Source organism: Bufo bufo, chromosome 1, assembly GCF_905171765.1.
Source record: "Bufo bufo chromosome 1, aBufBuf1.1, whole genome shotgun sequence".
NCBI classification, from domain to species: domain Eukaryota; kingdom Metazoa; phylum Chordata; class Amphibia; order Anura; family Bufonidae; genus Bufo; species Bufo bufo.
Genome location: NC_053389.1, coordinates 423509055 through 423522592, shown reverse-complemented (window position 1 = coordinate 423522592; position 13538 = coordinate 423509055). Strand labels below are relative to the sequence as shown.

General features: G+C 42.3%; 1 protein-coding gene across 4 annotated transcripts in view; it reads right to left on the bottom strand.

The window, feature by feature from the left end:
* Positions 1-733: 733 nt before the first annotated feature.
* The window catches only part of ABLIM3 (actin binding LIM protein family member 3), a 236793-nt gene continuing 223988 nt past the window's right edge, over positions 734-13538 (bottom strand). For 2 of the 4 annotated variants that reach the window (XM_040406436.1, XM_040406445.1), the window contains one exon: positions 735-4930. In XM_040406436.1, the coding sequence (XP_040262370.1) occupies positions 4817-4930 (114 nt within the window). In that variant the 3' untranslated portion in view covers positions 735-4816. Of the gene's footprint in view, positions 4931-5521; positions 5727-13538 lie in introns of those variants that run through there. The other 2 variants (XM_040406441.1, XM_040406438.1) reach the window with 2 other exon arrangements.

Genomic DNA, 13538 nt, shown 5'->3' with positions numbered 1-13538 from the left:
GATCCCTCTCAAGGTTTAGCCCAAAGAAAAGAATTATAGGGCTAGAGGCTAGGCATGAGATGACCATTTCTAATGGGCCGCATTGTGGACAGCCTGTATAGTATATAGGCCCATGATGGGACACCTTAATTCAGGGCAACAGTGGGTGTTTAAGCTCCTCAATTCCTACTGATGTTTTTTCTAAAATGTCAAAGTAGCATAAGAAAATGTTACAGTTAGAAAACCCCTTTAATTTGATGCTACCCATAAGCATAAATATCTTCACAGCTTGAAGGTTTTCATATCAGTCAGACTTTAATATTTCAGTCATGATGACAGATGCCATTCTCAATACAATAAAGTAGATGCTGAGAAGTAAAATATTCTGCACTGCCATCTAGCACTGATCCTTCCATGCTATCAGTCATTAAACACGTCTCCCTCTGATACTCTGTAATGATAATTTCTGACATTCTGCAGAACACCAACATAACATCCCCAGCAGGACAAAAGTCAATGACATCAGAGCTGCTCTGCTATGAAATCCAATATTTCTTAGAAATGCTGTTCTTTCATATTCACTACAGGAGGGATTTTACTCATTTTAAACACTGTTGATGTTGGCTGGTTGTTGGTTTTGGACCACAGATAAAACAAAGCAAAAAAAAAAAAAACAACACATAATGTCTCATGGGTGCACATACATGTTGAGAAACATATATGTGTATGGGTGTATAGTAATTCACTGTATGTAAGTCACAAAAAGACGACACATAGAGGCAACAGTTTTTTTTTTAATAGTTAACAAATCTGGAATCCAAATTCAAGGCAAACAGAGATAAGAAATGTTTCAGAGAGAAGAACTTCTGCTGCACTGGCCGTTGTGTCCAAGTGTTTTCCTTGCCTAAGGTGTTTCTCAAGAAAACATGAGAAGAGGCTCATGGGACGTGCTGTTTTAGGGGCTTACTAAGGCGTGTATGCTGTACGGTCAGGATGTCACTGCAGGTTGTTATTCATTTCACAGTGAATTATTGAGCAACCACAATAATATGATGGCTGGTCATTGTACCGTTCTGCACTATTCTCATAGGAATGTTTCAGGGATAATCTGCGTTTTAATACATGCGTTTATTCAATAAAAGAGTGATTCTGATGTTACTGCTGCCTAAGGGGAAAGTGAATTATGATCCCTAACAAGTAGACATAGAAAAGAGAGACGGGTACCAGTGGTACACATAGGGTGCTGTAATATATATTTTGTAAAATAAGTCAGGGAGATGGCTGTAAACCAACCACCCAACCACTCATGGCACATGTTTGGCATGGGGAGAACAGCCTAATCCACTGCCAGAAAAAACTGCTGGTGGCTTATCTCCCCAGAGAACAAGGGATTGGGCATGTTGAGATCCAACTGGTTAATCCTCCTCTCCCTGGACATCTAACATCAGGAAAGAGTTGAGAGGCATCCACACATATTAGTTAGTTGGCCAGTCACCAAAATTGGCAGGTTCATCTGACATTAATCTAATGTGCATAGCCAGTTTTATAATCGAGAAGCCAACCAGCAGCGGTCGCTTGTAATTTCTGTGCAGTAGGAGTGCTTTATTACTATTTCCCATACTGGTGCAAAGCAGGTCTAAATCTTGGGATGAATACATATCTGCCAAATCACTTCCCCTCCTGATGTAATGGAAGAGCACCATCTAATGGACAATGTACAGTAAACTGCAAAATGGGTGCGCATATGCTTTAGAAATTACATAACCCCTTAAGCCATCACTATAACAAGGCAACCAGACAGTCACATGCTATTTGTTAAGTTGGAGAAAGTACGTTTCACATTTGTAAAACTCCACGTTCTCCAGGGAACTTGATAATTTTTCCTGTCTCCACCCCTTTTGTCAATTGGGAGTATGGAAGCATCACAGTTTCCACTGTAATCAGTGTCATCCTTTGGCTCTGGGGAGTTGATTTCTAAGACTGTGGGGATGGGAGAATGTGGATGGACCATTGCGTGAAAGCACACTGATTAGTCCAAATTAGGGATGTGCAAACTTGTGTTTTCAAGTTTGACGTACAAGGTTCGGGTTATCTAAGAATTCCGTTATGGATTTCTCTACCACGCACCAAGTTATCTCCCGCTATAATGGAATTGTTAGATAACCTGAACCTTGTACGCCGAACTTGAAAACAGAGGTTTGCTCATCCCTAGTCCAAATTCATTTTACTGACTGCAAAGTTTGATTCCCCTTGTTGAAATTAGCCGGTTTCAAGTTTTTTATTTTTTTATTTGTTTTTAAAAACTGATAAGCTCACTTTAGGGCTCATGAATCATGAGATGAAAGCACTTCTGAATGGCGGAGAGGGCCTAAGGTGGCCATATACCTTCACTAGCTGTTGTTTAACAGCTATTCCTCTCAGCTTCTCCAAACGCATGTTCTCAGTGGGGAGAAGGGAGTAAGTGCCCTATTGCATGGGTCAATGCTGGTCCAATAACGATTGCTGATCGACAATATATAAGTTGATCAGTGCTCATTTAAAAGGTCTTTCACACAGCTTGATGCAAAGCGAAAGAGGAATGAACGACAGTTATAATGAATGCTTGCCTATGGTTGATGATTTTAGGTGCTCCATTAAAGATGCGATCAGCATTGGTGTCACCTTTACACAGGCCAATTATTTAAAATGACCCTTTGTATGTACTTATGGTCCTGATAATTAACCCAATCCTCAGCCTGTATAAAAGGGCCCAAAGCCAATACCAGGCACCTGAGGCTTCAGCTTATCTGCTCTCCTGAGAACAAATGGGTTGGGTGGTGAAATTCAATATGTCCAATCCTTCTTTCCTGCGACGTAACCTATTGACCTTATGTCTAGGAGGGCCTTTTAGTTTCACTTTTCTTTTCAACAAAGATATGCCCCTACCGTTATCTCTTTAAAGAGGCTCATTTATGTATATCATTTATATGTATAATAATACATACAATAATGCATACAGTATAATACGGTAGGACATTCTTGCCTAGCAATGTAGGGTTAAGATGTATAATAAAAAAAAGTTTGTTTGGCTGCCCCACAAAGGAGCAAACTGCACGGATCTACATGCCAGTTTTCAAGCCAACTGCAGCTAAAAGCAGTTTCGTTATTAAGGGCCAAATGCAGGAGCAGACTGGCCATAGACCCTACAGGAAATTTTCGCAGTGTACCAATGCCCATAGGGCCACCCGAGCCCTCCAGTACATACTACTGGAGGAACTATAGGGTTCATCATTACAAGAAGTCCAGGCAGCATGCTAAATGTAGGGCTGATTGGTGTTGTGGCCCACATTTCACCTCCTAAGACCTCTGTTCCATATCCATATTAGAGACAATTGGAAGGATAGAATGTGGCAGCTATTGATGGTCACGACAGAGGGACAGCTTCTGGAAAGGTATTTTGTGCCACAAAGTGGGATTTAGTTCTGTAGGATGGTATTTTTTGCTGTACTAAGGTATTACTGACCCTGCCAACTTGTATTGGCCCATATTCAGATCCATCTACAACATTGGGGCCACTTTTAGTTTTTTCCAGGGCCACTTTAAGTTCCCAGTCTGCCCCTGGCCACATGGTTATGCAGCTATATGGCAGTTTACTGCATGGCAAGTGACAATGCAATGCTTTTAGATGCAGTCAACAGGCAGATTGGCGTGGTTTTGGACCTAGCCTAATCCTCTATACTAAGAAATGAATACGGGACAGCAGTAACAATCAATTTATAAAATGCTTTTTGTATCCAATGCTAAGAAATCTGTGCATATGAAAATTGGAGCACATTATAAAAAGTAAAAATGTCACCTGAAGAAAAGTGCAAATTATAAAAGATATAAAAATAGTACATGTCACAGTGAAATCACATGGTGCGGGCACTATTTGCAGCAAAGAAAAAAATAATATGTCCCACTGACAGCAGTATTACATCAACATGAGGAGGGCACTGGTGGTCCAAGTCTTTACATTGGGGAAATATACTGTAGATGAGACAGTGTTAGAATGCCCTCTGAAGGTGTACATGAAATTTTAAGAGGAGCCAATATTTGTATTTACTTTACATTATTCATAGGAATGAGCTACATGTTTCGCTTACATCTCTGCATATGGTGGCAGGCTCCAAATGCCTCAGCTGACCTTACCTATTGTGTGACAAGGTGAGCACCCATGTCTGCCAAAAGTCACTTGGTGCATTTCGGGTGCTGAATATAAGCGATATAGCTTTTATATAAAATTGATATCAATAACTGAAAAGAGCGTGCAAGGAATGTCGTGAGCAGGTAAAGGCGGCTTCTGTTACGCAAGGAGCATCATCCTGTTTCCACACATTAGTCAGCAGTTGGCTTAATACTGAAACAATCTGCAGTGACACCGCCGGGATCTGGCTGACATGACCAGCGTACATTTGGCATACTTGCCAATTAGTTACCATGGGGGAATTTCGAGAGATCAAAACAAATGGGTTTTCAAGACTTGTTGTAACAATGTTAAGGTTGCAGGTTCATTGAAGTCTCTAAACTCTCCAAAACAGCGGCGCATAAAAAACAGCATTTAAAAAATATAACCAAGAGTTGAAAATATCTCTCTCCACAGAATAACCCGGGCAGGAGTGAAAGGGACTACAACGCACTGCATAGAAATAAGCTGCAGGCCCTATCACTCCTGAGAGGTACAAAACCAGTTCTGTGGAGGTCTTCCTATGATACAATATATATATTATGTGTAGTAGTTATACATAAGTTCTATATATATATATATTTATAAATATATTTATAGAGGTGTACGTATTGAGGCACATGGTGGAGCGAGTTAGAAAAGCCTGGCTTGTTTCTTCAGCTCATTTCTCTTCCACAGTGCCAGGCGGTCAAACTCTGATATGGTCATTCCAAACACTTGATAGAACTCTTCAGATGACAGGTGCCGCTGCGGAGAGACAAGGAGGGGAGACGTGGTCATATAAGTAGCGCATGTATTCTATATACAAACTGATGGAGGTTGGCACCTTTCATGGAATTTTCAGCACTTCTGTAGGAAAGTTTACATCTATACATATTTAATGGGGACAGAGCCGCCATAACACATTGAACTTTTGTGTCATATTAACTGGAAATGCCATAAACATCTATTTTGTGACGTATAATCACTACGAACCTCACAAGAAGAGGTTGTTTTGTTTTCAAATGGTAAGTGGTCGCATGTGCACAGCCAAACACTTTCCCCATACAAGTGAATGGGAGCGCACCACGCTTGTGCAGCCACCACTCCCATTCATTTCTATGGGGCCAACGAGCCAGTGCTTAGCTATTTTCGGTGACCCCATAGAAATTAATGGAGGGAGGCTGCAAATGCGCAGTGCGCCCTCCACCACCTTTCCCCGCTCCGTTCGCGATGTAGGAGCGGGTCCTAGAGGTGGGACCCGCACCTATCAGACAATGGGGGCAATATGCCCCCATTGTCTGTGATGGAAATACACCCTTAAATGCTATGGACACCTTCTGAGACATTTTTTAATAGATTTATTTTTTATTGATTCATTACATTTTTTGTCTAGCTTCTACAGCTTCTCTTTCACAGTACATAGCAACCTGCAGAACACCATCCTGTGATAAATCCGTCAGACAACTTTTTCTCCAGTCCCTTTCTTTCCTCTGTTGAATGATCTTCTAAGCTTATTTACAATGCCCCCCTTGGTGTTTCTTTTGTTTTATTGCATTACAACCTAGAATTAAAATGGATATTAATTTAGATTGTATGTATTGGACCTGACAAAATAGTTATAGTGGAATTAAAAAAAAAAAAAAAACAGAAAAATAGAAAATTGGGAGTGCATATGTATCAACCCTTTAAATAATGTGTGGTCCAAAAATGAGGGTGCATTCACATGAACGTATGTATTTGGTAGTCCGTAGAATTCGGATCTGCAAAAAATAGGGATGACGTCTGTGTTGCATCTGTCGGACAAGAATAGGACATGTTCTATCTTTTTTGAGGGGGTACGGAATGGACATAAGGATGTGGACACCACACTGTGTGCTGTGCACATTTTTTGCGGACCCATTGAAATTAATTGGTCCTCATCCAATCTGCAAAAAATGCATTTCGGATACAGACCACAAATAGGGTCGTGTGAATGGGGCCTTATTTTCAGTATTCAGGTAATAAGTTGAATAAGGTCCCCATGAGTGCAAAGTGTCACATGATGTGACTATAAATCAACTGTTCTGAAAACCAGGCCCTGAAATCTGCATCACTATTAAGGGGAATCTGTTAGCAGCGACCTCCATATCCAGCCATTTGCATAGACACATTGCCATGGTTCACCTCATTATACAATGTGTTTGTTATGTTGATCTGAGGCTCCGTTCCCGAATTATGACACTTTTTCTTAATATGCAAATTAGTCTTCTGGTGCAATAATGGCCCCACCATTGCTCTTGTTGCACCCAAGCTCCACTCCTTTCTGTGGCCAAGCCCTCCCTCGCTGCTTTGCCACTGCTGGGCCCTGTCAATTGAAGTAACCAGGGAGGGGCTGACCACAGAAAGGAGGGGAGACTGGGTGCAACAAGAGCAATGGTGGTGCCCTCATTGCACCAAAGGCTTAATTTGCATATTAAGAAAAAGTATCATAACTCGGGAACGGAGCCTTGGATCAACAAAAGAAAAACTGAGTTTTAATAAGGTGAAAAACAGCTATGTGTTTATGCAAACAGTTTGATAGGGAGGTCGCTGGTCACAGATTCCCTTTAATTCAGAAACATAATGACCAAAGAGCTCTCCAAACAGGTCAGAGGCAGAATTATGGTGAAATTTATATCAGGGTTGGGTTATGAAAAATATCCTAGGCTTCAAACATCCAGTGGAGAACCATCAAGTCAGTTCAAACAAAATGAAGAGAATATGGCACAACTACAATGCAGACAATTCACAGACCGAGCAAGGAGGGCATTAATGAGAGATTCAGCGAAGACTCAGGACGACTATAAGCTGTACGCTCCACAGAGTAGGACTTTATGGAAGAGTGGCCTGAAAAGAAGCCACTGGTTAAAAAGAACATAAGAAAACACGTTTGGAGTGGAAGTTTCCCCAAACATATGGAAAAGGTTTCCTGGTCAGGTTGAACTTTTTGGCCATCTGGGCCAGGAAAATTTATCAATGCTTATATAGCATTATTGTGGCGTTAGAAAGTCTCAAATTGTGGCGCACACCATATGGCCCCTTGAAGACGAGCGTTCCTCCCGCAGCGAGTCCGCATCACAGCACCCGGCCTCACCTCCCATCTCTGCCGGGAGTCACACAGCATTATATTGATTTATGATGCTATGTAACCCTTACAGTTCTGGAATGTACTGGATAACACTGGCATGATGCTGCCAGTGTTATCTAATACATTACAGTACTGTAAGGGTTACATAGCATCATAAATCAATATAATGCTATATGACTCCCGGCAGCGATGGGAGGTCAGGCCAGGTGCTGCGATGCGGACTCGCTGCGGGAGGAACGCTCGTCTGCAAGGGGCCTATCTGTGACATAATTTGTGACTTTCTTACCACTGTTTCTAAAGTGGCGGGGATTATTGGGAAGGATGAGGCTTTTCACGGCCTGCCAGATATATTATAACTTATAAGAGCCATGAAATCAGACATTGGTCTTATACAGCCTGATGAAGGGCACCAATTTGGGCCTGAAATGTTGCTATAACATGTACCACTGATGTTGAAAAATCAATAAAAGTATAAATTTTTCTTGAAGATCATCTGGTGTGCTGTCTCAAACCAAATTTAAGTATTTATATAGATCCCTGGGGTGGAAGAGTTCAACCTGGGATGTGCACCCACGTAGGCCGTTTGGATGAGTGTTGTATGCGATCCTACTTTAGGTAAAAATACAGACTTTGTTCCCCTACTATAATAATTGGCACCATATGCACTTATGTAGGCGGCATATTTTCACTTTGCTCTTTTCATTATTTTGTATCTACTCTGAATGGTGGTGGACATTAATAGTGTCCCCCCTTCTTATCTGTGGAACCACATTTAACCCTTTATTGTTTCACAGTGGTTTACTCCCCGTCCCCTGATGAGTCCTGAGTTACACTAGACAAAACGCGTTGGAACTCTACTATATATTTTCTCTACCTTGAGGAGCAGATAACATTGCCCCCTGGTAGGGACGTCCAGGGCCTTGATAATTTGTATTTCAGAGGTCATTAGGACGAAATTAGACCTGACAGGGCTTTCTAGGGCAAGAATTTATTGTCCTAATACCCATGAACGCTGTCATCATCCTGCAACTGGAGTTAAGCAATTCCTGGCTACTAGTAAGACCATTGCAATTATTACTGGCCTTTTGTGATTTCTTGGCTCCAGGTTGCGGATACAATTGTAGCAGTTTATTCTGGTTGTTTACCTTACAAATTAGGTTGCATGTTTTTGGGTTTGTTGCATGTTTTATTTGGAGTGCACATTGTATTTTATTGTGTCAGTGGTTTTAAGTAAAATTTGGAATAAAAGTTATGTTTTAGTTTTATACACTATCCATATTTAATTTGATATTATAACTTATGCCAGAAACTGGCATAAGTTATAGCTCAAATCTACGCCAGCCCCTCAAACAAATTAAGAATCTATGGTATGACTTAAAGATTGCTGTACACCACCCATCTAACCTGTCGGAGATGGAGCATCTTTGCCAGACAAAAATCCCAGTGTCTCGATCTGCTAAGCTAATAGATACATACCCCAAGAGAGTTGCATGTGTAAAGGCAGCAAAAGGAGGCCCCACAATGTACTGACTGTGTAAATAAATGGTACACCCAAATATCCATTTTAATTTCAGGTTGTAATGCAACATTTCAGGAAAAAACACTGTTAATACTTAAAAAAGCTGAAGTTTGATTTGGTTATGAATTAGCTTAGAGAAATGTTTAGGAGAGGAGAGCTGTCAGACAGACAGTTTGACATATTTGACTGTGAATGGTATTCTGCAGCTGCTACATACATGGAAACATTTAAGCTGCAGAAGCCAAACACAGAAAAATTACATAGTTAAATAGATTGAAAAAAGACATGCCCATCAAAAGCAACCTTCACATTTTGTAATAAAATCTATTACAAAAATATTTTTAACCAAAATACATTTAAATCAATTAAAAATAGCTCCAATGTTGTATGTATGCTCTACATTTTTGGGGGAATGCAATATCTCCTTATGGAGGAATAGGGTATGCAAATGAGCTCTTAACAAGATTTGTCTCTAACGAGATGTAAGTTAGCTATTCTATAAGTCAATGTTCGATCTTTTAAAAGGCCTTGCTGAGTTAACTTTTAAAAGGTTAAACATTGCCTTATAGCAGTGATGGCGAACCTCTTACAGACTGAGTGCCCAAACTGCAACCCAAAACCCACTTATTTATTGCGAAGTGCCTACATGGCAATTTATCCTGAATACTACAGTCCAATATAGTATATCTTCCATGTACTTTATCATTTAGCTATAATTGCCTTCCTACATCCAATGCACTGCCTGTGCTGTTCATAGTGCGCCCTGCACTGATGAATGGCAGGAAAAGTCTGAGGCAAATTGGTACAGCATAGACTTTTTCCAGGGTGCGGGTGCCCACAGAGAGGGCTCTGAGTGCCACTTCTGGCACCCGTACCATAGGTTCGCCACCACTGCCTTATAGGATAGCTGCCTTAAATCTGGTAGAGGCAGAGCTTGTTAAGAGCTTATATGTATACTTTAAAGGGAACCTGTCATCAACTTTATGCTGCCCATACTAATGGTAGCATAAAGTAGAGACAGGAGGTGAGTTGATTTCAGCGCTCTGTCATTTATAAGTTAAAAGTAAGTGGTTGCCGAGAACCAACATCACGATCATTGCAGACTGGGCCTGGAAAAGAGTCCCGGCCACCTGAGAAGAGTCCTGGTTATTCATGAATTCCTGCTCTCCTGCCCACCTGCTGATGACTGACCGGCTTCTACCTAGTTTTCTCCCTTTCTGTCTAGGAGAGAACTGCCAATCATCAGCAGATGGGTGAGAGCAGGAGATTAGGTATAACCAGGACTCTTCTCAGGTAGTTTTGACTCTTTTCAAGGTTTGTGCTGCAATGATTATGATGCTGGTTCTCGCTGAAATCAGCATTTCTGTTACTAATTTATGCTGCCCTCAGTGAGGTCACCATAAAGTTGATGACAGGTTCCCTTTAAAGTCATGAAACTGTCAAGTAAGTACAATTCTCACCAAACAAGGGGGTGGGCGCCCCTAATCTTTGGCTCCCAGACTATGTATGATTTCTATGGCATATCCAGCTAAATGATATAAAAGACTGTTGTGGGAACATCCCTAGTGGCAGATAATAATGTGGGTAATTTACAGGTGCCCACAGCCATGAGGTCCATGGATGCCTATCCAACTTATGTTGTCAATTTTGTTGTTTATTTTAAAGATTAAATGGGTATTCCCATCTTACATATATAGGGTATATGCCATAAGGGTCTTACATCGGGACCTTCACCTAACCTGTTGTTATGCCATAGATGTTTACAATGGTAATATCCCCTAAAGCTAATTAGCTTTGCGATCTTAGGCTACTTTCACACTAGCGTTCAGAGCGGGTCCGTCTGATGTCTGCTCAGACGGATCCGCTCCTATAATGCAGACGTTTGTATCCGTTCAGAACGGATCCGTCTGCATTATAGTTTGAAAAAAATTCTAAGTCTGAAAGTAGCCTGAACGGATCCGTCCAGACTTTACATTGAAAGTCAATGGGGGCGGATCCGTTTTGAAGATTGAGCCATATGGTGTCATCTTCAAACGAATCCGTCCCCATTGACTTACATTGTAAGTCTGGACGGATCCGCTCGCCTCCGCACGGCCAGGCGGACACCCGAACGCTGCAAGCAGCGTTCAGGTGTCCGCTTGCTGAGCGGAGCGGAGGCTGAACGCTGCCAGACTGATGCATTCTGAGCGGATCCGCGTCCACTCAGAATGCATTAGGGCTGGATGGATGCGTTCGGGGCCGCTTGTGAGCCCCTTCAAACGGAGCTCACGAGCGGACACCCGAACGCAGGTGTGAAAGTAGCCTTATGCTGTTCATGACTATTTGGTGAGGACTGAGCTTGATTTATCTTCTGTCAAAAAAAGTGTCAAACAGAATGAGGTAGATGATATTACTAGTTAAAAAGGGACTGTCCCCTTTGGAAATTCCTTTTTTGTTAGAAGGGTGTCCAAATAATAAACTGATTTCAGGATGTTTTGCTGCTGGAGCCCCCAGCGATCAGCTGTAATATGTGGGGGAACTCAGCAGAAAGTGTTTAATCCACTGCATCTCCCCCCACCGGGGAAATGAAGTATCACATAGTTCCCACTGAACTATGCTGTTCATGTCACACATAGACATGTCAGGTCTTCAAGAGCGAGAGATGCTCTTGTAGCCACCATCCACCCTGGATATCTGGGAGACCCGCTATATTAATAAGATTTCCCTAATATGGTATTTAAAATCGATTTTCCAAATTAGACAACTCCTAAGAGGAATAGACAGACATTGTGGCAACCATGTGCACGCAAGACGCAGTCCACATGTGGTGACCAATGGGCACATAATTTTGTTAGGTATTGCCTTCAAAATTGTGCGGCTATATGATGCCACATGTTCAATCACACAGGGATGCTGCAATGTCTGCCAGTATGCTAAATATTGTGTGTGTGGGTGAGATTCAGGCATAATTTCATTTATCTCGTATATAGTGGTATTTTAAAACTGTGTTAGACATATCTGGACAAGACAATAATCTCAGGACAATGTGCACTCAGACTAATATTATAGAAACAACCCCTTTTTGGACTGTATGGCAGCACTTTGGTGATCTAATATATAAAGCTGAGTGTATGTGTGTGTGTATGTATGTATGTCCGCTAAAGGAATCCGCACCGTCGCATTTACAATCACGAAATTTGGCACACAGGTACATCAGGTGTCCGGGAAGGTTTTAGACCAGGTCTCAGCTCTCTAGGATGTACTGTTCCTGAGATATTCCCAAAAAATGCATTAGCCAATAGAAGCTTGGTCACATGACCCTTATCAGCCAATAGAAGCTCGCAGGCCCTTAGTCTCCACATACACACAGTTTTACACCAGGTTCCCATAACAACCCAGCCATTTTTCTTCACTGCTGTAGGTGAGCTTTAAGGAAATCTGTCACCAGGATAATTGAAGTAAAGCCATGGCCTAATAGCACTTAGTACCTTATTTCCAGATGTGCCTTTGTTGCAGCAATAGATGTTTTTATCCTCTGAAAATCCAGTTTATTAAAGAGCCAGTAAGATGCCCAGAGGGGCATCACTCTTGCAGGAAGGAGCCCAGACACGCCCCTTGCCACAATGTGTCCACCCTCAAAAGACGAACCTAAAACCCTGCCCCCAGGTCCCGCTAAGCCACGCCCCTCATCCTGTTAGGCCATGCCCGCTCCCACTCCTCAGCCGACGGGGATTGAAAAAATTAAGGTAAAAATCAACTTCTGTCAGCTGTAGGGGTGGGAGGGAGGGTGACTTTCTCCCTGCAGCTCACACTCAGACAGCACAGTGCTGCTGTCTTAGAGTGAGCTGGTCAAAAGGACACGCCCATGATCCAGTTAAGCCATGCCCCCTCCCACTCCTCAGCTGACAGAGACAAGCAGTGGGGCGGGGTGGGAATATTATATCTATGTATAATTGTGGATATGCTGTTGCTCATTGTAAAGCAAATTAGACTGTCTATTGTACTAAATCTGTAAAAAACAATAAAGTATTTAAAAAAAACAAAAAAAACAACTTCTAGGTCCCATTAAGCCACGCCCCCGATCTGGTAAGGCCACGCCCATCCCACTCAGCCGACAGGGATTTAAAAAATGAAGGTAAAAATCAACTTCTCTCAGCTGCACAGCACAGTGCTGCTGTCTTAGAGTGAGCTGTTCAAAAGGCCACGCCCCCTCCCACTCCTCAGCCGACAGAGTTTGAAAAAATGAAGTTAAAAATCAACTTCTAGGTCCAGCTAAGCCACGCCCCGATCTGGTTAGGCCACGCCCCCTCCAAGCCGACAGGGATTTAAAAAATGAAGTTAAAAATCAACTTTTGTCAGCTGCAGGGGTGGGAGGGACGGTGACTTTCTCCCTGCAGCTCAAACAGCACAGTGCTGCTGTCTTAGAGTGAGCTGTTTAAAAGGACACGCCCCCAATATGGTTAGGCCACACCCCCTCCCACTCCTCAGCTGACAGTATTGAAAAAATGAAGTTAAAAATCAACTTCTGTCAGCTGCAGGGGTGGAAGGTTAGGTCACCAGTATCGAAATCTCGGAAAACGTGATAAATGTAATTCACTGAATTGAGACAACCCCTTTAATTGAGTCGGACCTTGCGCTCCTGTAATTCGCCCACTGGCTCCTGGTATTGCCCATACGGCACAGGTAGGTTTAGCGTTAGGTCCCGAGCTACTTGAGAAACCTTGGCGCGGTGCTCGGGCTCAGACATGTCCTCCAAGTAGGATATGTTG